The following is a 25,641-nucleotide window of genomic DNA, read 5'->3' as shown; positions in this document are numbered from 1 at the left end:
ACTGTCTCTCCTAACGGCTTGGTCTACTTGGCGCCACCGCAACAGGTGTGTCTTCGATGGCGAGACCCCCTCCATTGCACGACTGATAGCGTCCATCCAAGATGAAATCCGATCTTGGGCAAGAGCGGGCGCCCACGGACTTAGATCGTTACTTGAGTAGTCACCCTACTTTGTACCCGGGCTTAGCGACCCGTCACCAACAGTCTGCAGCTTACTTCTTGCCTCCTGTGCACAAGATAGTAAGTCTGCATGCCCTCCCCCCTCTCTTGTACTGCTTGTACACCCCCCTCCCCTTACCTATCAATGAAAAGATACGCATCCTAGTGTATTCGCGAAAAAAGAAGAACCCTCCCACGATACATAGGCATACCCCTCCGATTTCGTTGGAATCAGCCTCCGCTGCAAAAGAAAATGTTTTGTTACATTTGGAACTATGTCATGTTCAACTTCAACTTATTTGAACAATTGTGATGTTAAATTTGGAATTATGTCTTTGTGGCTGTTGAGAATTGGGAACACCTATTTAAATTATAGGTGTTGTACTTTGTTGGTGTATAAACTATTTTGTGTGTGTTTATGTTGTCCTTGATTTCTAGGATGCATATACTAATGTTGCTATGCAATTCCATAGTTCGACATCCAAACATGATTCTGTATTGGAACTTGGGAGTAGGATTCCTTGAGCCAATTCAATTAACACCCAAATAACCGAATTCGTATTTGTGTACATTACAGTTTCTTGGCTGAATTGAAACTGAACCCAATTCAACACGGAGGTCTTGAATACAGACATCCAAACACAAACACAACGTAAAAAAAAATGACTCCACAACATTACCAAAATGTTTTGTATTTAAAAACAGATGTTGTATCTTTATATCATTCCATCATGTTTGAAGTGTTTATCTGGTAATAACGAGACAAGCATGATGCATCGGAGCGCAGACGATCAAAATGGTGATGGAGTACCGAGACACCTGGCCGATGCAAGGTAACAATGTCCTATGTAAAAAAGAACTACTTTTGCGACCGGCAATGAAGGTATAAGCCAATTAGGATACAAGGTAATTAACAACACCTTAACTATGTGGAGGGAAAAAGAGTCCAACTTTTGCAACCGGTGATGAAGGTACCGATATAGATATCTTTGGAAGCTCATTGTGCCGGCTAGCCGTGTAATTTTGGCATCCCTGTTGGAACCACACGGACGTTAATCCCGATCCACTTACGTATGCACGCGCTGCTTATATGTGCGCCAAGCTTTGGGCTGATCGGGGAAGCATATAAACAAGAGAAACCACATGCACAAGGCTGAGAATAACCATTATGTATGCCCACTTACATATCTGATGTCAGTCGTCATAGAAGAACCCGGCTGCTAAAACAAGAACAATGCTGACGTCCTCGACGTACCTCATGTTCTCATTCATGGCTATATATAGGCAGGCTTCCGCCAGGTACCATGCAACCACCACCCGGCTTCCGATCTCCACTAGCTACAATGGCTTCCGCCGTTCCCTGTCTGCTCTTGTGCTTGCTCGTTCTTGCTCCTCATCTCGGCAGCTCCTACCGCACAGGCTCCATCAATGGTGGGAAGCATGTCATCACCCGTTCGTCCCATGAGTCCAAGAAACCATCGACCTGCTCCTCCAACCCTTCTGGTGAAAATCCTACAGTATCTTCATCATGTGCTTGCAACTAAATTTGCTCTTTATGCGAAGTTGTTGAAATATATTGCCCACCTCCGTCCCTCCATCAGTTCGGACTTTTGAATGAGTTGACTGGAGCATAAATTTGATAGTTGCTAACTTATCTACACCTTGTGCAGGAGATGGCAATGGACTGCCGGTGACGCATCGGCTGAGCCCGTGCTCACCTTCTGCCGCCGGTCTGAGCCAGAGCATGCCCTCGGTCGGCCACGCCTCCAGCCGCGACGCCCTCCGCCTACGCGGGCTCCTCGACGAGTCGGCGGACAGTCCTGGTCTGACGATCCCCTCGACCGGCACCCCCCTGGTGGATCTTCCGGACGCACCGGAATACCACGTCGTCGTCGGCTTGGGCACTCCGGCGCAGAACATCACCGTCGGATTCGACACGGCCACCATCGGAGCCACGCTTCTCCAGTGCAAGCCATGCGCCGCCGGGGACCCCTGCGACAAGGTCTTCAACCCGTCCCACTCCCTGTCATCAACCCTTTACGACATTCCATGCGGCAGGACATGGGAAGGCTGCCCCATTACCCGTTGCACCACCCCCGGCTGCTCGTTCCGCGTGACACACAACGGCTCCCTCGTGTTCAACGCCACCATGGAGAAGGACACCCTCACGGTGGCGCCGTCGGTCCACGTGCGCGGCTTCAGGTTCCTTTGCATGGAGATGATGAGCGAGGTGCCGGCGGACGGCACGTCGGGAGTCCTCGACCTCAGCAGGAACCGCTACTCGCTGGCCTCACGGGTCAGTCTGTCCCCGGACACGGTCGCCTTCTCCTACTGCCTGCCGAGGGGCGCCGAGTCCCAGGGCTTCCTCTCCTTCGGCACCAGCCGGCCGGAGCTCGCCGGCCGCCGCGTGAGCTACGCCACCCTGCACAGCAGATCCCCCCGCCGGAACCTCTATTTCCTGAGGCTCATCGGCGTGAGCATCGGCGGGGTGGACCTCCCGATCGCCGCTGAGGCGCTCGCCGGCGACGCGCTGGTCGAGGTGCAGACGACTTTCACCTACCTGAAGCCGAAAGTGTACGAGGACCTGCGCGAGGTGTTCAGGTTGTCGATGAGCAGTTACAAGGTGGCGCCGTCGTCCGGCGAGCTCGACACGTGCTACGACTTCACCGGCCTGAACGGCGTCGACGTGCCGACCATCACGCTCAGCTTCGAGGGCGGCGCGAGCCTGGAGCTCGGGTTTGAACAGATGATGTACTTTAGCGACCCCCACAACATCTTCTCGGTGGCGTGCCTCGCGTTCGCGCCGGCGCCGGCGTACGGGTCGGGCGTCTCCGTCATCGGGTCGCTGGCGCAGGCGTACACGGAGGTGGTCTACGATCTACGTGAGGGCAAGGTCGGGTTCGTCGACAACCGCTGCTGATCGATCAAGCCCGCTCAAAGCAGGACGTCGCATGCATGCATCGCATGCATGGCAGCATATTGAAGGTTGGTTCTTCAAAAATAAGGCTCTCACAAGTCACTAGGTAGATGGTGTGGGGTGGAGTTATCTCCGCCTAGCTTGCTGATGGATAAGCAGCAGCTACATAAGTTTTTCTTTTTCTTTTTTTGAGGGAACAACAGCTACATAAGTTAGTGTTATACTGCCTCGGCATCTTGCTTGTTTTCAGGTGCCGTATCAACCGATAGACCAACGTGCTTGGTATATTAAAATAAATAAAGCAGGTCATTGCAAATTGTGTTCTTTTAAGATAATAGTAGTTTATTCCAAGATAACAGGACATTCGAGAGGCAAGAGATCCTCAATATACGGGGTCCTCTGTCGAGCCATTTTGCTTCGTTATGTCTCAGTCAATACTATATTCCTTTGATCTTGTATGAAGATTCATACAACTTTTTTCTTTTTAGTTTTTCTTTTCTTCTATATATGTGTCACTTGAATGAGACCTAGTCACACCCTTTCTGTTATGCTGCCTCAGCATCTTGCTTGTTTGCAGGTGTTGTATATCTACCGATACACCAAACTCCACCACCAGGTGTCGAGCAACTTGTTAGCATCGGTGACCTTCCACGGCGTTCGTGATCCATGAAACCCCGGTCGTCGTATTTGAGCTGGAGCACAGGTAGCGCCTCCTTGAAGGCCATTGTCAACGGTGTAGAGAAGGCACCACCCTGTGTGCAGTAGTTGTCGGTGCCGTAGAGAAGGCACCGCCATATTTGCGTGCCACTGCACCTCTTGCATCATCTTGGGCGGACATTGTCGCCATGGCCCTAAACAACACCAACCATGCACAGTGTGCGGATGCAGTGTGCCCAAGAGGTACTTTGAGATGGTGGTCATTGCCAAGTCACTTGGGTCGACCTGAGTGCCATGGCGGAACCGCTAGTCGGGAGGAAGGGGCACACATGTAGTTCCTCCAAGACTCCTCCTACCCCGCGTCAAGCATGAACGGTCTTGCCCTCCGTGGCCACGTCTCGTCGGGGAAGACAAGCTCAGCGGCGGAAAGGGAGGAAGGTGGCACTAATGTGGTGGCAGCCCGATCTTTCGATGAGTGGGGATAGCAATCGATTTGGTGGAATTTGACTTAGACGACCCGACTATACCCTACCCAACAACACATCCACAATCGCTAAACCAATCTCCGGTGTGTGGTAGGCACAATCAATGTGAACAACGAGGTTTGAGGTCCCGCAAGCAAGCGGAGAATCGGCAAGAACTATAGTAACTTGCAATATGAAATTGCAGACAATAAACTGAACACACGGAATATATGAACAAGTTGGGGTTCCACCGATGATCTGACAAGGCGGTAGTCCTACACCTCTTGTAGATGCAAATTATAGCGAAGGCTAAACAATATTAAAAAAACAAGTTTTAAACCCTAATAAATGACGGCACAAGAGCGGTTCGATGCGAGGGGATCAAAGCCCAATCAAGAGCGGTGTCCTGCAAGAAAAGAAAAAAAGGTTGTTTTGACGGTTTCTGTTGGTCGTCACACTGCTCAAGAGAAGGAATACCACTACAGATGTTCGGTCAATGGCAAAAGAAGACGACTTATTGTTTGGCACATTGCTTTAACTGTCGCGACACCTTCTATGGCGTCAGAAACAAAACAAACACGTCTTCTCATGTGTCGTTATAGTTATCGGTGACACGGCCATTGGTCTAGCGCATACGTGACTGTCAGGCGGGCTAATATGGTGCTAGTGTGTCTGACACGGTTAACGGCAACAACATGATTCAGTTGTGCGTTTGGTTCCTTGGCAAAAATCAGTTTTGTCTTGCTAGGCTAGGCTTACCGTTTGGTAGCGCAAAAATATCCTAGCTTTTGGGGGCAGCTAGCCTGGCTAGGCTAGAAAGTCCTCGCTCCGCGGGGAGAGCCGATTCGGCTCGCCCTCGACGGCAAAGCCGGAATGCGCGAAAAGGATCTACGCGGAACTCTCCGGATGGATAAGTCTGCTGCAACAAATCCCTACATCTTCATTCTCCACTTCGACCTCCTCCTCCACTTTCCCCCCGATTTTTTCTCATCCCCAACGATATCCCCCGAGGTCTTCGTATTCTCCGTCAGCTGCAGAGAGAAATCAAGCGAATCCGCCCCAGTTCCCCTTCACGATAGCTGAAGGCGGACAGCGAAAGCCCACATCTGGCCTTGCTCTGGTCTGCGTCCGCCTCCACCCGCCTTTCCCAGGTCTGTGCCCGCCTCCTCTCTTGAATTCTGCTGTGTATGCATGTGCTTTTTTCTTGGCAATGGATTAGCTGGTTCAGGAATTGATTATTACTAGAAGCTGCAAATCCTAAGTACTATCTTTCTATACTCCCCGTGGTCTTATCCAAGGTTGGATTCTTGTTGGGTGAGCTGGTTTGGGATTAGATTGGTATAGCTAAGGTGATATGAAACTCTAGTATAAAGCCACTGTGGCGTTGGGGTTGGGGAGGATACTGTTGTTGGGAGGCACCCAGCTCTTGATTTTTATTTTTGGCCGGACTGCAATTGAGTACTAGCTCATAGGAGTGCATGACATGAATTGATTTTACTGAACATGTATGATGCATCTGCACCTGAATCCTTAATTTGCTATGTACTGAATCATGCATACAGAGCTATCTACTTAGCATGCATCTGAACTGATTCATTACTTCTACATATGTATTTTCTTAACAAACAGAGCCTCCTCTATTTTTGTCTTGTGCCAGCATCTTATTTTCATTTATATGAACAAAGATTTGTCTACAATAGTCCTGGACTGTATATACTAACGACACCGTGTTGTGTGAGTCATTAATATTCGATCTTCTTTGTATTTATAGATGGACGACAGTGCGCAAATTAACAGAAAAATTGCGTTCTTCAGTGCTTTTGTAGTGGCATATTGTTCATTGATCATATATCTAAGCAACTCTAGTCACCCTACAAGATACTCGTTGTTAGAGAGAAATAAAGAAAGAATGGCATATCTACGGAAACTGTATTGTGGCGAGGAGAAACACTGCATTGGTGAATTGCGCATGGGAAAATCAGTTTTCTTCAAACTTTGTGATAAATTACGCCGTATGGGTCCACTTAAAGATACATGGCATTGTACTGTAGAGGAGCAAGTTGCCATGTTCCTCACTACAGTAGGGCATCATAAGAAAAATATCGACATTAGTTTCCATTTCACAAGGTCAGGTGAGACAGTGAGTCGTTACTTCAACAGAGTTTTATTTGCAATTGGGAAACTCGGGCCAGAAATGCTTAGGCATCGAACACTTGATACACCATCAAAAATTCAAGGCAACCCACGATTTGATCCCTATTTTAAGGTATAGTACAATGTCCATCTAGTTACCCATAAATTTTTAAATAACTTCATAGTGCAGTAGGTGTATTACTAATTAATTGTTACTTGGATGTTTAGGACTGTATTGGTGCTATTGATGGTACACATGTTCCATGTAACGTTCCACCTCGGATAGTCGACAGATTTCGTGGCAGGAAACCATTCCCTACCCAAAATGTTCTTGCGGCAGTTGACTTTGATTTATTGTTCACTTATGTTTGTGCGGGCTGGGAGGGTTCGGCACACGATTCAACTGTTTTAAGACATTCTCTTGAGCATCCAAATGGCCTTAGAGTCCCTGAAGGTAGGCCCCTGCATTTGTTACATATGAACATATAACATACAGAGTGAATGAGTGATTAATTGCTGATATTGTCATGTTAGGTAAATACTATCTTGGGGATGCGGGTTATGCAGCTAGGAAAGGATTCCTACCACCGTTCCGCCAAACTCGATATCATTTGCGTGAATGGAGGGGTAATAATAGACCTCGCACCCAGAATGAGCTTTTCAACTTAAGGCACTCATCCCTTCGTACTACTGTTGAAAGGGCATTTGGAACTTTAAAGAACCGTTTCAAAGTTCTGACAACTAGGCCTTATTATCCCTTTCCTTCACAAGTTCGAGTCGTCATAGCATGTTGTATCCTTCACAACTGGATATTACTAAACGGGGGTCCTGATGAACTAGTCTACAGTGAGCAGAACTGGTTTGAGCAATATCCAAGATCAGCTGGCCGTGTCCAACGGGTTTTACGTGAGGAACAAAGGGAGGTGCTTAGAGATAGGGATGCCATGGCAGCCAATATGTGGAGAAATAGGCATAATGTTAGACGTGGTTGATTTTTTTCAAACTTTCTGTATGAATTTGTTGATTCTAAGTTGTATTATCACTTAGAAGAACGACTTGTGTGTTTTCTTTCTTCAACTTGTAACCATGATTTCTTTCCCTTGGTACGAGTGCAATGCGATATGCATCTCAGAGGTGTTATTCTGTCTATGAATTATAAAATTTAATTGATGCCACAGGGATATGGCGGGTAACAATGTGGTGTGGCAGCCCCAAGTTGTAGATGAAATGCTACGTTACTACAAAGAGAAGATTCAGTCTGAGGGAAAACAATTTGTCTTCAAAGAGACACATCATGAGGAGTGTGCAAAACAAATCAATGCAAAGTTTACCACCGCCTTCACACAAAGGCAAGTTTATCACAAGTTCCATAAGCTGAAAGGTCAGTGGAAGATCATACTAGAGGCGAAGAATTTAAGCGGTGCCAATTTTGATGATGTCAACAAGATAATATTATATGATGATACTGAAGTTGTACGGATGAAGAACGTGAGCATTACATCTAAATTTTGTCAAATTATATTTCCATCTTGTATTATGTTTTGTCTTTTATAACTAACATTTTCATGCTTCCTCCTCTCTTCCAGAACAAAGACAAGAGGGCAAAATATATCAATGTGCCTATTGCCAACTTTGATGAGATGGAGTTCATATTTCAGGATAAGCATGCTACCGGAGAGTTCACTGTCCTTCAAACACCCTATGACCGTGTTCATGCTCGTGACAAGGATTTTATTGGTGACACCGAGAAGAATGCGATTGATATTGAGGTTGATCCTGCAACACAATATGATTCAGATTGTCTTCCTGACGACACCAATAATGAAAGCTCATCTTCAAAGCGTCCTAGAGGTGGCAAACGTGATAAAGGTAAGAGGGTGAAGTGTGAGGAGAGTGTAGTTCAAGACATGACGCGGTCTCTGCGTGATATGTCGGATACTATGCGTTTCACACACGTGACCAACCCGAATGAGAATTTATTCAAAATAATTGATGACATGGAAGAATACCCTCTATTCGTCCGACTTTCACTGCAGACATCTTTGGCCACCAATGAACAAGTGGCATCCATGTTGAAGGGGAGGCCGATGGCTGCTATTCAAGAGTTTGTGCGGTGCTGGGTCCGTGATAACTTTCCTGAACACGTTCATGTTCCTCCTGGCGTGTGATTCATTTTACTGTAAAAGTTTAGGATTATTTTGTATGTCTTCCAGCATCGTCTCCTAGGGAAATAATGTCCATGACTCATGCTAGCATGTAATGATGTCAGAGAGTTTTTCATTCCTAAAAAATAAGCTTGTTAGTCAGATTAATTCTTTATCAGTCAGTGTGTTTACAGAGTGTGTCAGTGTGTTTACAGAGTGTGTTAAATTTACAATCATGAAGTTGCGCTGAATTTTTGCATGGCTATTTACAACTTGATCTGCCTGTAGCCATTTCTCTGTTTCACTGATATTTTTTCAATGATATTGTAGTGATGATGCACTTGTTATAAGCTACTTGTATTTGGATACTGTGAAAACGAGCTACCTTGCCCGCAGCACAACCAAACGACTAGCTGATGGCTGTTGCTAGCAAGGGCATTGAACCAAACGTGCAGCTAAGGCAAAGGTAGCCTAACCGAGCTAAGCTAGCTAGGCTAGCTCAGCTATGGGCAAGCTGGGCAATACAACCAAACGCTTGGAATGCAATGTTAGTGGCGACAACGCTGTGGCGGATATCAGAAGGACGTGTCCGGCAGGCAGAGCGATGACCCATTGATGGTCAAAGACGGCAAGCCGGCGTAGAGAACGCGCCTAGCGGAAGAGACGAGCATATAAATTTTCGAGGAGGCCATGGATGCACTTAAGTGCAAAATAGAGTCATTTAGACGAATAAATACTTACATAACTCTTGAAACAAGATGCATGATAGGACGGGAGACATGGTCGGTTGTGGGGGCGACCGAGAATTATTCTCAGATCAGTTGGATGAACGCAAAGTTTTTCATATCAATGCGAACAACAAGGTTTGAGTACATAAGTTTTCTGTGAGGCCATGGGCGTGCTTAAGTACAAAATAGGGCCATCTATAGACAAATAAATACTACACAACTCTTGCATGATAGAACAGGAGACATGGTCGGTTGTGGGGGCGACGGAGAATTCTTCTCAAATGGGTGTAGCTAGGTCTCAGTCGACGGAGAGTTAAACAAGTCTCAGTCAAGTGATATAGTATATAAGAAGAAGAAAAAACATTGTACAAATCTCAATGCAAAATCCAAGAAATATAATATTGACTGAGACATAACTAAGTCTCAGTCGACTGAGACATAGCGAAATTGTTCTCAAATCAGCTGGGTGAAGGCAAACGTTTTCCATATGTACCCACCGCCTCAACCCTTTATTCATAGTTGGAAATCGAAAAAAAGTACAGGATACTAACACATGCAGCCGGTAGGACATAGAGTGGCGATTGATACGCATGGGTCACTTCTTTTCTACCAGGAAGGAAATCAGCAACTGAAGGGAACGAAGCCAATCTTCTCGGCTGCAACGTCGTAGATCACCTCGGCGGAACGCTGCTGCGTGTTGCCGATGATGGAGAAGGAATCATCATCACCCGCCGCGAACGCGAGGCACCCGTAGGCCGGCTGCGCGTCATCAGGGAACATCATGATCCCGAAGAAGTCGAGCTCGAACACGGCTCCGTCGCTGAACTTGAACGACACCCCCGGTATGAAGATGGCGTTGTGGCCGGAGAAGTCGTAGCAGGTGTCGAGCTCTTCGGAGGGCGGCGCCGGCTTGTACCCCTTCATGGTGAACTTGAAGCGGTCGCGGAGCAAGGCGTAGGCCTTCGAGGGGATGTACGTGAGGGTGGTGCCGGAGTCGAGCAGGGTGCCCTTGCTCGTGAACACGGATGGCGGCACCGGCAGGACGTAGCCACCGATGTTGATGGACGCGAGCTCCACGAAGTAGAAGGACGGGTACTGCGGCTTCTTGATCATCGCCGTGTACTGGACCTTGCCGGTGTCCGGGGCGGCGCCGATGCTGAGGAACCCAGGCCTGCTCATGTTGTGAGACGGCAGGCAGTAGGAGAAGGTGCCGTCGTACGAGGAGGCCGTCTGCGAGGCCAGCGAGAGCTGGCCACGGCCGAGGCCAAGCAGGCCGTCGACGCTGCCAAAGTCGCCCAGGTTGGTGGTGCCGCATCCGAACGGGAAGCTGGAAAAGGTACGCGACGAGGAGAACGTCAGCGTCTCCTGTGAGAGCGCACCAGTCGTGGACGAGCCGTCGCCATAGCCGATTTGGTAGAGGCAGGTAGTGCCGTTGCACATGCCGCCGGCCACCGAGCACTCTGGCGTCCCACAGCGCACCACGTCGTATGTGGAAGACTTGGTCGGGTCGAAGAGCGGGCCGTTTTGCTGGTAACAGTGGCCCGTGCACGGCTGGCACTGGACCCACGACAGGTCGCTGCCGGTGTCAAACAACAGAGCGGATGGCTGAGACGGCGTGCCGAAGCCAACGACGACGATGAACTCCGATATGTTGTAGCCGCTGGTCCCCGGGATGTCCGGGATGGTGACGGACGGCCCCTCCGCTGGTGCAGGGGCTGGCGGGAAGTATATCGGAGGGAAGGCGACGGCTGGGACTGGAGGCATCCCCTCTGCTGGTGCGGGGTTTGGCGGGAAGAACATCGGAGGGAAGGCGATGGCTGGTAACATCGGAGGCATGCCCTTTGCTGGTGCTGAACCTGGTGTGGGGCTTGGCGGGAAAATGAACGGAGGGATCGGAGGCATGGACATCGGAGGCATGGCTGAAGGGTAAGACCTTTGGCGGATGGTGCTCAGCCGGGCTCTGTCGTGGCTGGCGATGTTGCGATGGCGTCCCGCCTGCTCGGCCGCGCTGCAAGATGGATGGATGGCGAACTTGTTGCCAGAAGTCTCGCCTGTCAATCATTTACATATCACATGTTACATATATGTATTGCTCTTTCTGTAATAATGATAAAAGTAAATGTTTTTGTTCTTATAACATTCTAAAACCTATTTGTGCCTAAATTAAAGCTTTCGCCATATTATAATATGCGTTGTGATCTAGTGGATGAATATAGCTGTATATATTTCTCAAAAAAAAAGATGTAGCCGTATATGTATAGATTTGCTTCACACTCTAGATGTTTTGTGCGGAGTTGCCCAGGCGAGTTGTCACAGAGAGCCCGGCAAGGATGGAAATAATTTCTTTTTTTTTGGCGTGAAAAGTATGGAAATTATTTCTGTCTCTGCTTTGAGATTCATATCACACGTTCTTTAGTTTGTGTGACAAAATTTGTTTTATCTGTCGCCGAACGTTTTCATTGATTCCCTTCTTTCAAAACGTGTCATAATATTTCGTTGTGTACCACAAATAAGAGTGCCATCTTTCCTAGCGAATTTGCTGGTAAACAATAAAACACGGCAATAAACTTTGAAAAAAGAAAAAGGAACATGTAATATTTTCAAACAAGACAAAATGTATCAAAAATCAGAAAACGCGCCACAAATCTCAAAGTAAAGACAGATGGTGAATGCATGCATGATATATCTCGTGCATGGTAGAAAAATAACTCTCCCGAGAAAGCAGCAACATCTCTTTTTTTCAAAACGAAGCATCAGAAGTTTGTACGGCAATTTCACACCCGTAGTACTCCATACCTTTTCTTTGGTGTTTTTTTTTTTTTTTGGTTACAGGTGTAGTGCTCTGACCCATACCTGAAAACGAGGAGGGATCGTAGCACTGGGCTCGAGCCTTGGAGGCGACCACCTGGTCGAGGCTGACGGAGAGGTAGCGCTTCGGCGGAGCCGCCAGAGCGCCGACGCAGAGGAGGGCCAGCACCAGCACCAGCAGGCCGTAGAGGAGCGACCGTCCGGCGGACGCCATTGCAAGCACAGCTCAAGGTCTTTGTCTCGCACCGGTGAATGAATGGAGCGGCAGTGCTCCGAATCCTTTTATAGGCGGACGCGGGGCATCGTATCAGGTTCGACATAATCACGAAAAACAAAATCGCTGTTGCCAAGGTTTGCGCCTCGGATGAGCCGAGCAGGAGCTTGGCTGCCGCCTCGGCGCGATGGATTCGATGAGGATGATGCAACCATCTGCGTCGGCTCGGCTGGGCGCGCGGGGTGAAGCTTTTTTTCGCTTGAAAAATAATATTATTAGTGCAGCTTGCTGCACGGCTGGCTAGCCCAGTAAGACGAGTGCCCTTTCGCCGCTTACTGGGCCTGGCCCAATAGCCAGCAGAGGACTGGAGCAGAGCACAGCAGAGGTTAGCCCAGTAAGAAGCTTTTTTTTTCTGGCTTTTTCCCTCTAGTTAGGGTTTTGTATCCTCTCGGGCGATCTCCATCGCCGCCGTCTGAGACCTGGTTTTCCCTATCTACGCCACGAATCCCCGGCTTTCATCCGGCGATCGGGTGCGTCCCTGGGCGCGCCGATCAGGGGGGGGCTGTGGGAGGCGGAGAAGTTTGGGGTTTGCAGAGGAGGCCCGGTTCGTTTTCGATCGGGTTAGGGTTTGGCGATTATGGCTTCAGACGGAGCTTCAGGGTCGGCTACAGCACGACCAACGGCGACGGATGAGGTTGCAGCGTTGATGGAAGAGCTTGGTCTTTGGGAAGAGGACCTGGATGATGTTGTTTTCGATGAGAAGGAGGCCCCGCCGGAGGCAGCTCGCTGGATAGCGCTCGCAAGGGTTCACTCGGCCAAGACCTATAGCCAGTTTTGGTTCTTCAGAAATATGCGAGCTGCATGGGATCTAGCCCAGGAGGTTCAGTTCAAGCCGCTGGAGGAAAATTTGTATACAGTCCAATTCTCCTGCTTGGGAGATTGGGAACGAGTTACAATGGAGGGTCCGTGGCACTTCAGGGGAGATGCAGTGATCTTAAAACCATATGATGGGCTTGCAAAGCTGTCCACGGTTCAGTTGGATACAATTGAGATATGGGTGCAAATACATGATGTTCCACCCCTATATGCCCACCTTGTGCCACTGTTAGCAGCAAAAATTGGAGATGTTCTTTATGCCGAACCCCAATCACAGGATTTTGCTGGAAATTTCCACCGTGTGTGGGTACGGATTAATGTCAAAAAGCCGCTGAAGAATGCAGTACCAATGATACGGGATGGGAGACGTCAGATCTATAGAGTCAAATATGAAAAACTACCTGACTGGTGTGCGGTATGTGGTATGCTAGGCCACCTGTTTAAGGAGCACGGCAGTGGCATTCACCCCCCTTCAGCTCTGGTTTTCAAGGACCTTAGGGCGTCATGGGTAATGCGTACTGGACAGGGCCTGGTGGAGGTCGGGGTCGCCGTGGAGGACGTCGGGGAGGACACGGCGGACGGGGAAACAATGCCCGAACTAGTCATGATGGTGGCAGCTCTGGGAAGGATGAAGCTGCCCAAGAAGCTGACATGGATATGGCTGAAGCTGACAACAACAGAAAGCGGGCGCCGGCTGAGGTGAGAAAGCGGGCGCCGGCTGAGGTGAAGTCAACGGTTGGTGCAGCAATCACATCGGGAGGGGATGGAACGTTACAACTACCTGCACCTCCGCTTGTTCCCCAAAGCCCTAGCAGCAAGCAGGATCCAAAGAGACCTAAGATAAGATCAGCAACAGAGGACGATGAAGAGAATAGCATTGGCGGTCTTGGCAGGACTGTCACTTCTTTGGCGGGCTCCTTCGAGGAGCGCCGCCGGGCCCAATGAATATATTTTGTTGGAATTGTCGTGGTTCGGGTAAAGCTGTGACGGTTCGAGAGCTCCGCGATTTCGCGAGACAATTTACCCCTACCCTCTTATGCATTGTTGAAACTCAGATGGATAGCACTAGGGTAGAAGCGTTGGCTGGAACGCTTGGTTATGATAGTTCTTACGCTGTTGGTAGTGAAGGTAGAAGTGGTGGCATTGGCTTGTTTTGGAACAATTCAATAAATGTTGAAATTCTTGGTTATTCCGTCTATCATCTCGATGTCTCTGTTGAGGAACAGGGTGCGGCCAAGTGGAGAATGACATGTGTGTATGGGGAGGCGCAAACTCATTTGAGGCACCAAACATGGACGACCTTAAAGAATATTAGTACTTTGAGTGACCTCCCATGGTTATGCATTGGTGATTTTAACGAGGTTTTACGTCCAGAAGAACACCAAGGGATTGGACAGAGGAGTAATGCTCAGATACAAGCCTTCCGTGAAGTACTGGATGTTTGCATGTTGCTGGATCTGGGCTATAAAGGTAACCAATGGACCTTTGAGAAGAAAGTAGTAGGAGGCAGCTACACCAAGTGCAGGCTTGATAGAGCTTTGGCCAATACTGCATGGCTAGCTAGATACCCATTGGCCTCTGTCACACACCTGACGGGCGTCACGTCGGATCACTCTCCGCTGTTGCTTCGAGTAGATGAGGAAGTTGCGGATCGGACTCAGCGCTCTTTCAAGTATGAATTGATGTGGGAAACGCATGATGAGTTTAAGGATTGTATACACACGGGCTGGGGGACCGGACCCCTGTGCACGTCAGTGGATGAGCTGCGGCACAAACTGCAGGGTCTCGCGCAGGGCTTAAGAAGGTGGAGTAGGGATACTTTTGGGAGTGTCAAGAAGGAGATAAAAAAACTGAAGGACATGTTGGTCGATCTAAAAAACGACCCGACGAGACTAGGCCCGTCCCACACGGAGCTGAAGATTAACGAGCGGCTAATAGAGCTGTACCACCGCGAGGAGATTATGTGGCGACAAAGAGCTCGTATTGAGTGGCTTGCGGCGGGTGACAAGAACACACACAAAATTCACCTACGGGCCAGTATGCGGCGAAAAAAAAACATGATCAAGACACTTCAGAATTCCTTGGGAGTTGAGATCTCTGATCCGGAGGAGCTAAAGGCGCTAGCTAAGAGCTTCTACGAGAGCTTGTACCTCTCGGAGGGGGTACAGGATATGGAGGCGGTGCTTTCGCACGTACCCATGAAGGTGACATCCGCAATGAATTCAAAGCTCTGTGCCCCATACACTAAAGAGGAGGTCAAGACAGCATTATTCCAAATGTTTCCGACCAAAGCCCCGGGACCTGACGGTTTTCCTGCCCACTTTTATCAGACACTGGGATGTCTGCGGCAATGAAGTAACAGAGATAGTGCTCAAAATTGTAAAGGGCGAGGAGAGCCCGGAATCTATCAATGACGCAGTACTAGTCTTGATCCCAAAGGTAACGAATCCTACAGTACTTGCTCAATTCCGTCCTTTTAGTTTGTGCAATGTTTTGTACAAGATAGCCTCGAAGGTCATTGCAAATAGGTTAAAAGTGATTCTGCCTGATATAATCTCTGAGGAACAGTCTGCTTTTGTCCCCGGAAGGCTGATTACGAATAACGTTATATGTGCTTATGAGTGCTTAACATTTTATGAAGCGGTCTAGGGCAAAAACAAACAGCTTTTGTGCGTTGAAACTGGATATGATGAAGGCTTATGACATAGTGGAGTGGGATTACCTGAGAGGGATCATGACCAAGCTCGGATTTGATCATCATTGGATAAATGTTATTATGGGGTATGGTCTCCTCCGGAGTAAATTGCATAAAACCACCACTTTGAGGGCTAGGTTTGCGAAAAACACTAGGATACAGTTTCTCTGCAAAAAACACCACATCTTGCGTAATTGTTCTGCAAAAACCACTGATCGGCGGATTTGGCTCGGTTAAGTGTGTTTATGACAGATGGGGCCCCTTTTCGCTGACGTGGCATACCGTTTTGCACAAAGTGCGCTGGATGGGTCAAAAAGCAAAATCACCCCAACATTCTTTCCCCTAACCGCCCAGGCCCTTGCCCCGTCTCCCTGGACTTCGTCAACCTCGCTCCCGAGCCGCCCGAGGAGAGGATCCCGCACGCCGCTGCAAGTAGGAGCTCGCCGGAGCAGACGAAGCCGGCGAACTGCGGAGGAGGGTGCACCATGGTCCAGTTCTTGGACTTGAAGTCGAACACCCACAACGCGTGCCCGCCGCAGCGTTCCTCGAACTCGATGGCGCCAGTCACCACAACGCGCCCGGCGCTGCCGCCGCTCGACTACGCACGCCGTGCTGGCCTCGAGACCAGGCGGGTAAGTGCCCACCTCGAGCCAGCCCCGGCGCTCCCCGCTCCACTCCACCACGGCAACGGTGCCCTCGATGCACCACGCGGCTGCGCACCACCACGTGAGTCGTCGCCACCTCCGGCGAAGGAAGCTGCGTTGTCGCCCCGATTTCCCCTCCAGTTTCGCCACCTCATCCGGGTCTGGCGAGGGATGCCGCGCCGCCGCACCGATTTGGCCTCACGCGCGAGGAGACGCCCAGCGCGGGTTACCGGATCCGGCGAAGGATGCGGCACCGCGGCCCCGATCTGGCCTCCAGGCGAGGAGCCGCCCAACGCCGGCTACCGGATCCGGCGAGGGCTGCCGCCCCCTCCCCTCGATTTTGTCTCCTGCGCGAGGAGGCGCCCGACGCGGGCTGCGTTGACCGACCCAACCAGTGGCGGATGCACGTGGGTTGATTGCATTTTTTATTATTTAGGGGTGTCTATGTAAAAATCTATGGACTAGTTTGTAAAATTATATTAAAATTGACCTGGCACGAAATGTTACGCCACGTAGGCAAAAAAGGGCCCCATCTGTCATAAACACACTTAACCGAGCCAAATCCGCCGATCAGTGGTTTTTGCAGAACAATTACGCAAGATGTGGTTTTTTTGCAGAGAAACTGTATCCTAGTGTTTTTCGCAAACCTAGCCCTCAAAGTGGTGGTTTTATGCAATTTACTCGTCTCCTCAGTCTCTTTCTCTGTGTGTTTCAATGGTGAAAAGCTTGAATCGTTCAAACCAACAAGAGGTATCCGGCAGGGAGACCCTATTTCTCCCTACTTATTCCTGATTGCAGTAGAGGGCCTTTCGTGCCTCCATAAATCAAGTTCTGAATCATCAGTATCAGGTATCAAGGTGGCTCTTACGGCTCCAACCGTAAATCACCTTCTGTTTGCCGATGATAGCCTGCTGCTTTTCAAGGCGAGTGTGGAGGGATCAAATTTGGTGTCAAACCTACTTGATACATATTGTCGTGCTTCGGGCCAAAGGATCAATAATGAGAGATCATCAATCTTTTTCAGCAAGGGGTGCCCAACACAGTTGAAGGAAAATATAAAACACACCCTGCATGTCCAAAATGAATATCTGAGTGAGCGTTATCTGGGCATGCCGACTGACGTGGGTCATTCGAAGAATGGTACTTTCAAATACCTCAGAGACCGGGTTTGGGAAAAGATCAAGGGATGGATGGCAAAGTTGCTTTCATCTGCTGGGAAAGAGGTTCTAATCAAGTCAGTAGCACAAGCGATTCCAGTCTATTCCATGGCATGCTTCCGACTGCCACGAGGTCTTTGTCAGAATATTAACTCCATCATCCGACAGTTTTGGTGGGGTTCGAAATAGGGGAAGAGAAAGCCTTGTTGGGTTGCATGGGACGCTATAACTATGCCAAAACATTTGGGAGGTCTGGGGTTTCATGACTTGGAGATCTTCAACCTTGCACTTCTGGCGAGACAAGCCTGGCGAACGTTCACGGATGACACTTCTCTCAGCGCCAGAATTCTTAAGGCGGTCTACTTCCCAGACTGCTCCTTGATTCAAGCGGAACTTGGCTCGCACCCCTCCCAAATTTGGCGGGCAGTTCTGGACGGGCGAGATGTTTTGGCATATCGTCTTGTTCGCAGAATAGGGGATGGAGAAACGACCAACATTTGGCGTGATAACTGGATTCCTCGGGACAACTTCAAGTGTCCTGCCTCATCGCTTCAACCAGACGCACCAGTTAGAGTTGCAGAGCTTATTGATAATACAACGGCGAGCTGGAATGAGGCTTTGGTCCGGTCTGTTTTCACTCAGGGTGATGCGGAGGCAATTCTATGGATCCCGCTATGCACACACCAGGTCGATGATTTCTGGGCATGGCATGAAGAGCCCCGCGGAGGATTCAGTGTACGCTCGGCATACAGGATGATACTGAGACTAAAACACGCCCATGATGCCCTGCTCGATGTGGAAGGGAGTACCTCGTATGACCCCAACGAAAACAGCAAATGGTCTCTGATATGGCACCTGCAGGTTCCCTCAAAGCTGAAAGTGTTTGTATGGGTCTTGCCCGACAGTCGATGCCCACAGGCACTCTGTTGAAGCACCGGCATATGGCTACGGAAGACACTTGCCCAATCTGCGGTGAATTCGATACATGGAAACATGCGCTTATCTCTTGTCCGATTGCGGCAACCGGCAAGTGTATGGGCTCTGACGCCTGAGGAGTTAGTATCACATATGATTGATCAGGGGGAAGATAATCCGAAGGAGTGGTTGTTTGCTATGAATGAAATCCTCCCAAGGGAGCTGTTTGATCACCTGGTCGTTACTTTATGGGCAATCTGGGGAGCCCGACGGAAGGCTATCCACGAAAATATCTTCAAAGCACCAAACTCAGTTAATACTTTCATTACCAAATATCTGGCCGAGCTGCAGGTTGTCAATAACAGATCACCAAGGAACCAGGCGCCGGCGGTGGTACGCTCCTCGTCTTGGGTGCCACCTAGTACGGGTAATGCGAAACTAAATGTGGATGCTGCGGTGTCCAGCGCTGGTTTTGGGACGGTGGGTGCAATATGCAGAGATGACAGCGGCCTATTCTTGGGGGCTTCGACTCTCTGTTTTAATCACATCATTGATCCGACTACTTTGGAAGCGTGGGCAATCAGAGAAGCCCTAGCTTTGGCGGATGATCTGTACGAGAGGAGGATTGAAGTTGCAACAGACTGCAAAGTGGTGGTGCAAGATCTACAGCTGGATAACTCGGCTAGCTACGGTGCAATTGTACATGAAATAATAGACTACTCTGTGCTTTTTGATTTTTGTAGTTTTAGTCATGAATTTAGGAGCTTCAATCATGAAGCTTACAATTTAGCGAAGCATACTTTTTCTCTCGGTGGTGGCCGCCATGTTTGTTAGGGCACCTCGGGAATTTACCATCCGTCCCTATAAACATCGTGACGAATTAATAAAGCTTCGTGAGGTTGTCTCAAAAAAAAGTTATCCTTTTTTCTTCTTCTCAAAAAAAAAGTTACCCTTTTTTTCTTTTGGGGGGGGGGGGGGGGGGGGGTATCCTGTTATTTAGCCCAGCAGAGGATTGGAACACCCCTAAAAAAAGCAAAGGACTGGAACAGAGCGACATTGTTTTTCAGAGCAACAGTTACCTGTTAAATAAACGAACACATTGAAACTGAAAAAACGGATAAATAAACACGTTGCTTCTAGAAAAATAGCTAAACGAATATAAATTAAAATTTTATAAATGAAACATTCATATTTGTTTTGGGGAAAGGAATCGAACACACACATTGATGTAAAAGGCACCAAAGGTGTTTTCTCAATATGTTAGACGGACTCATTCTGGTGACAATAGTGATCATCCGATGGTCTAGAGACCTCGATGCAATCTTCATTGTGTTTGTGGTGCTTTGTATTTCTGATGGTTTTCATAGTAGGGGTTTTTACCATTTATGCCATCGGTTTTGTCCTACTACTCAGTTTTGCCATTAGGAATTCCAACTGCTCAAAAATGTCATCGCTTCGTTAGACACATGTTCAAAAATATCACTGGACACCATTATTGTGATCTCAAATCTTTTTTTCCATGTTATAATGACATAAATACCTATGAACCAGCATGCCAGCTCTCCTTCTATCTCACTATAATAAAGTGTGGGGCCCACTTGATCCCAACGGCGTTCTTATTTTCCTGTAAAATTATTCGTTTGGTTACTCCTGACAATTGGGGCCACACTTATCATTGTGAGATAGAGAGAACTGACATGTGGGTCTAGACTTATTTTTATCATATAACATGGTCAATGAGTTTGACGTGAAAATAACGATGTCTAATGGCATTTTTGAGCAAATATCTAACGGGACAATGGCATTTTTGAGTTATCTAATGGCGTTTTTGAGCAAGCATCTCACGGATTGATGGCATTTTTGAATATTTGTAATTTTTAATGGCAAAACTGAATAGTGGGACACAACATAGTAATATACCTGAATCTTTTTCTGGGGAAAAAGGCAGTCTGGCAAACAAGCATTTTTTTCCAGGGTCCTTTCACTTTGTGTTAAACTTAATTTCCTTTTGGAACGAACAACAATTTGCAATAACCTTTATTTATTTTAGGACATCGATAACTACCGAACGTTCGGTCTGGGGGCGTACCAGACCGAACGAAAGGTTCGGTACGCCATCTTAGCCCGGCCGAATGATTTCGTTTGGAACGAGAGGCCCCCAGCCCGAACGCCCATTCCCACTGCCCCTACAAGCCCTTTTTAGGAACACCGCCTTACATGCCTCTTCTCTGTAGAAACAAAAGAAAAAGCCCAGAAGCGACACAAAAAGCCCTTCTTTGCTGGGACAAAATAAACACAAGCCCTTTTTTGCCGGGACAAAAAATTGTCATGGATCATATGTAAAGTAAAATATTCAAAGAAAATTAGGTAAAAATGCCAGTCCCATAAAGTTGGTTTGACATGAAAAAAACCATTAGCGATTGCATTGACATGTATGTAAAGGTAATATAGGTAAATTTGCCCTTTTTTCCAATTGAAGGTCGACAATATAGGTAAACTTGCCATGTCAAAAAGATAAAAATTGCGATGGCAAAATAAAAAAGTAAATTTTAACAAAAAATAAATAGGAAATAGAGGTTAAAAAATAAATTGCCATGGCGTTACGGATAAAATTGGCATGCCAAATTGAAAGAAAAATTTGCCATCTTTTTTTTATTTGAAGGTCCTATACTGCCGTGGCAATATAGGTAAATTTGCCATGTCAAAAAGGTAAAAATTGCCATGGAAAAATAAAAAGTAAATTTTAACAGAAAAATAGAAATAGAGGTTAAAAAAAGAAATTGCCATGGCGTTGCAGATATATTTTCCATGTCAATATAGGAAAAATTGCCATGGCAAATTGAAAGAAAAATTTGCCATCTTTTTTTTTTTCCATTTGAATGTCCTATATTGCCGTGGCAATATATGTAAACTTGCCATGTCAAAAAGGTAAAAATTTCCATGGAAAAATAAAAGTTAAAATTCAAAAATAAGAAATAGAGGTTAAAAAAAGAAATTGCCATGTCGTTACGGATAAATTTGCCATGTCAACATAGGAAAAATTGCCATGGCTAATTGAAAGAAAAAAATCCATGTTTTTTTTCATTTGAAGGTCCAATATTGCCATGGCAAAAATAGGTAAACTTGCCATGTCAAAACAGTAAAAATTGCCATGGCAATAAATTAATAAAATTCTCATAGAAAAAATAGAGGTTCAAAAATAAATTGCCATGGCGTTATAGATTAATTTCTCCATGCCAGCATAGGGGAAATTGCCATGGAAAATTAAAAGAAAAATTTGTCAATTTTTCTTCAATAGAAGGTAAAATTTCGATATCATCAATACAAAACTATTGACATTGCCACAACATTTTTTTTACAAAGCCAAAAGTTATGAAGTTTTTTGCCATGGCAAATTCACTTTACGGCCCATGGCAAATTATAGCTTTTGCTACGTTAGCAAAATACACTTGCCATGGCACAACTCATTTTTTTAGAAAAGCAAAAGCCATTGAAGGCAACATGTTATGATTTTTGCCATGGCAATAAAATAATGTAATTTGTCACAACAATAAAATTTGAGTTGCCATGGCAACATAATTTTGAGTTCCCAAAATGGCGAAAAACATAATTTGAGTTTGCCATAAATTATAATTTCTAAAATGTTGTCGCGAAAAAGGTATTAATGGTCGACGTGTGGGAAAACATCTACACTTGCCATGGCAAAACACATATTAAGTTGCCATGGCAATTGTTAAATTGGCGTGCAAAACCAAAAGAACTCCAAAAAATGCCATGGCAAAAACAAATTAACTTTCCATGGCAAAAAACCCCGTAAAATGCAATGATCACCTCGTTGCCATATGACTATATGACACATAGTTACTAAAAAAGCCTACATTTGCCATATAACCATTAGAAAACAACAATCTGAGATGGGCCATGATATTAAGACAAAATCTATAAAAATATTGTCATGTGTGAATGAACTAACAATTTATAAAGTTGCCATGGTATGAGAATTTGTAATAATCTAAGAAATTGCCATGTTGTGCTAAACATCGTGATTAGAAATTGCCATGTATTAGGACCAAAAACCTAAATTTGTGTACTACTCACATGGCAAAGTTAGTAACTACAAAAATCACAACAAAAAATTGTGTTCTACTCAGATTTTAGTGTAGCATGGCAAATTTAGGGACTATTCCATACACAAGCAGTGGCAAAAATGTGTTCAAAAAAGCTCATGGTACTCAGCATCTAGCAAAGTTCATCAGCATAGGTAAAAAATGGGGGAAATGGGACGTTGTACAGATGCAGACACAAAACTGCAGAAGGAGAGCGGCGGCGCATCGACCTGTCGGATCCCCCTCGCCCGTGGTGTAGCTCAAGCTCGAGCACCACCCCGTCGGGCTCCCTTCTGAGGATGGACGCCGTCTGTGAGGAGCCCATCGTGTTGCCTCACCGCGGACTCATCGCCGGGCACCCCGACTCCACTCTCCGCCCGGTGCACGCCGGGAATCGCTGGAGTCATCGCTGCCTCCCCCAATTCACCGGACGGGAGCAGAGATGGCACAGCGCTGCGCTGCTCCGCCGCCGCTCCTCCTGCTCCTGTACGCCTCAGCCGCCGCCGCGACCGTCGTCGCGTGATCCCCGCGCCCGCCCTCTTCGCGCGACCACACCTCGAGCCGGGCGGTGAGCTTGAGGAGGGGAGACGACCTAGAAGCCCGCCGCCGCGGCGTGGGCGAGCGGGGGCGCTCTGCCTCCGCCACGACCGCACCTCTAGTCGGTGGGAGCGGACCAGAGTCACGCCGCGCTCCGGTCAGCATCGCCTGAACGAGCTCGAGGAGGGGAGACGACTACCGCGGCGGCGCTTGGCCTCCGCCACGACCGCACCTCTACCCCGGCGAGGATCACACAGATGTATGCGGCCTCGACCCCGCCCAACGCGGCGGCGCGGGGAGCTGGCGGCAGCTAGCGGCGATCCACAGAGACGCTGTGGAGAGGAACAGTGGATGAGGGAAAGAAAGGGATAAAGCTAAGGGAGGAGAAGGAGACGATGTCGTTTGGTCAATCGGTCGTTCGGGAGTTGAGAGAAAAATCCCGAACTACTTCTTTGCTGACTTGGCAGTGTCACCTGCTCTAAGATGTGTGCAAATCATCTGACGGCAGTCGAGGCGTTCGAGACCAAACGCTAAAATCCTGACATTCGGGAGTTATAGAATCCGTTATTTTATTAATGTAAATACCAAGCACGTTGGCTATCGGTCGATCGATACAGCCTGAAACAATCAAGATGCCGAGGCAGCATAACACTAACTTATACAGAAAAAAACTTATCCAGCTGCTGCTTATCCATCAGCTAGCTAGCGCGGAGATAACTCCACTCCACACCATCACCGCCGACTCTTGTGAGTCTTATTTTTGAAGAACCATCTACCTAGTGAGAGCCTTATTTTCGAAGAACCAACCCTCAATATACTGCATGCATGCTAGCACGTGCTGCTTTGACTGGGCTTGATCGATCAGCAGCGGTTGTCGACGAACCCGACCTTGCCTCCACGCAGATCGTAGACCACCTCCGTGTACGCCTGCGCCAGCGATCCGATGACGGAGGCGCCCGACCCGTACGCCGGCGCCGGCGCGAACGCGAGGCACGCCACCGAGAAGATGTTGTGGGGGTTGCTGAAGTACATCATCTGCTCCAATCCGAGCTCCAGGCTCGCCCCGCCCTCAAAGCTGAGCGTGATGCTCGGCACACCGATAGCGTCCATGTCGGTGAAGTCGTAGCACGTGTCGAGCTCGCCCGACGCCGGCGCCACCTTGTAATTACTCATAGCATACCTGAACAGGTCGCGCAGGTACTCGTACACGCGCGGCTTCAGGTAGGTGAACGTCGTCTGCACCTCGACCAGCGCGTCGCTGGCGAGCGCCTGGGCGGAGATCGGGAGGTCCAGCCCGTCGATGCTCACGCCGGTGAGCCTCAGGAAGTAGAGGTTCCGGCGAGGGGCTCTGCTGTGCAGGGTGGCGTAGCTCACACTGCGGCCGGCGAGCTCCGGCCGGATGGTGCCGAAGGAGAGGAAGCCCTGGGACTCGGCGCCCCTCGGCAGGCAGTAGGAGAAGGCAACCGTGTCTGGGGACAGAAGGACCCGTGAGGCCAGCGAGTAGTGGTTCCTGCTGAGGTCGAGGACTCCCGACGTGCCGTCCGTCGGCACCTCGCTCATCATCTCCATGCAAAGGAACCTGAAGCCGCGCAGGTGGACCGACGGCGCCAGCGTGAGGGTGTCCTTCTCCATGGACGCGTTCAACACGAGGGAGCCGTTGTGTGTCACGCGGAACGTGCAGCCGGGGGTGGAGCAACGGGTAATGGGGCAGCCTTCCCATGTCCTGCCGCATGGAATGTCGTAAAGGGATGATGACTGGGAGGGGTCGAAGACCTTGTCGCATGGGTCCCCGGCGGCGCATGGCTTGCACTGGAGAAGCGTGGCTCCGATGGTGGCCGTGTCGAATCCCACGGTGAGGTTCTGCGCCGGAGTACCGAGGCCGACGACGACGTGGTATTCCGGTGCATCCGGAAGGTCGACCAGGGGGGTGCCGGTCGAGGGGATCGTCAGACCACGGCTGTCCGCTGAGTCGTCGAGGAGCCCGCGTAGGCGGAGGGCGTCGCGGCTGGAGGCGTCGCCGACCGAGGGCATGCTCTGGCCCAGACCGGCGGCGGAAGGAGAGCACGGGCTCAGCCGATGCGTCACAGCCAGTCCATTGCCATCTCCTGCACAAGGTGTAGATAAGTTAGCAGCTATTGAATTCATTCTCCAGTTAACTCATCCAAAAGTCCGAACTGATGCAGGGAGGTGGACAATATATTTCAACAACTTAGCATAAAGAGCAAACTTAGTTGCAAGCACATGATGAAGATACTGTAGAATTTTCACCAGAAGGGTTGGAGGAGCAGGTCGATGGTTTCTTGGATTCATGGGACGCACGGGTGATGACATGCTTTCCGCCATTGATGGAGCCTGTGCGGTAGGAGCTGCCGAGATGAGGAGCAAGAATGAGCAAGCACAAGAGCAGACAGGGAATGGCGGAAGCCATTGCTGCTTGTACTAGTATCTCGTAACGTGTAGCTAGTAGTGGAGATCGGAAGCCGGGTGG

At 48.6% G+C, this 25,641-nt stretch overlaps 3 protein-coding genes across 3 annotated transcripts; 1 reads left to right on the top strand and 2 right to left on the bottom strand.

The window, feature by feature from the left end:
* The first annotated feature begins 1,501 nt into the window (after positions 1 to 1,501).
* LOC123164853 (aspartyl protease family protein At5g10770-like) lies at positions 1,502 to 3,391 on the top strand. Its single transcript, XM_044582461.1, has 2 exons — positions 1,502 to 1,610; positions 1,829 to 3,391. Exons 1-2 carry the CDS (start codon positions 1,502 to 1,504, stop codon positions 3,076 to 3,078), a joined length of 1,359 nt encoding a protein of 452 aa, XP_044438396.1. The 3' UTR covers positions 3,079 to 3,391.
* Positions 3,392 to 9,680: 6,289 nt separating this feature from the next.
* On the bottom strand, positions 9,681 to 12,223 carry LOC123165231 (aspartyl protease family protein At5g10770-like). Its single transcript, XM_044582864.1, has 3 exons — positions 12,055 to 12,223; positions 10,681 to 11,252; positions 9,681 to 10,566 (listed from the first exon to the last, which is right to left on the bottom strand). Exons 1-3 carry the CDS (start codon positions 12,221 to 12,223, stop codon positions 9,823 to 9,825), a joined length of 1,485 nt encoding a protein of 494 aa, XP_044438799.1. The 3' UTR covers positions 9,681 to 9,822.
* Positions 12,224 to 24,014: 11,791 nt separating this feature from the next.
* Positions 24,015 to 25,581, bottom strand: LOC123168398 (aspartyl protease family protein At5g10770-like). Its single transcript, XM_044586269.1, has 2 exons — positions 25,473 to 25,581; positions 24,015 to 25,258 (listed from the first exon to the last, which is right to left on the bottom strand). The coding sequence occupies exons 1-2, from the start codon at positions 25,579 to 25,581 to the stop codon at positions 24,015 to 24,017; spliced, it is 1,353 nt and encodes a 450-aa protein (XP_044442204.1).
* Positions 25,582 to 25,641: the final 60 nt, after the last annotated feature.

Source organism: Triticum aestivum, chromosome 7D (assembly GCF_018294505.1).
Source record: "Triticum aestivum cultivar Chinese Spring chromosome 7D, IWGSC CS RefSeq v2.1, whole genome shotgun sequence".
Lineage (NCBI taxonomy): Eukaryota > Viridiplantae > Streptophyta > Magnoliopsida > Poales > Poaceae > Triticum > Triticum aestivum.
The sequence above is the reverse complement of the archived record's forward strand: the minus strand, read 5'-3'. Positions and strand labels throughout refer to the sequence as shown.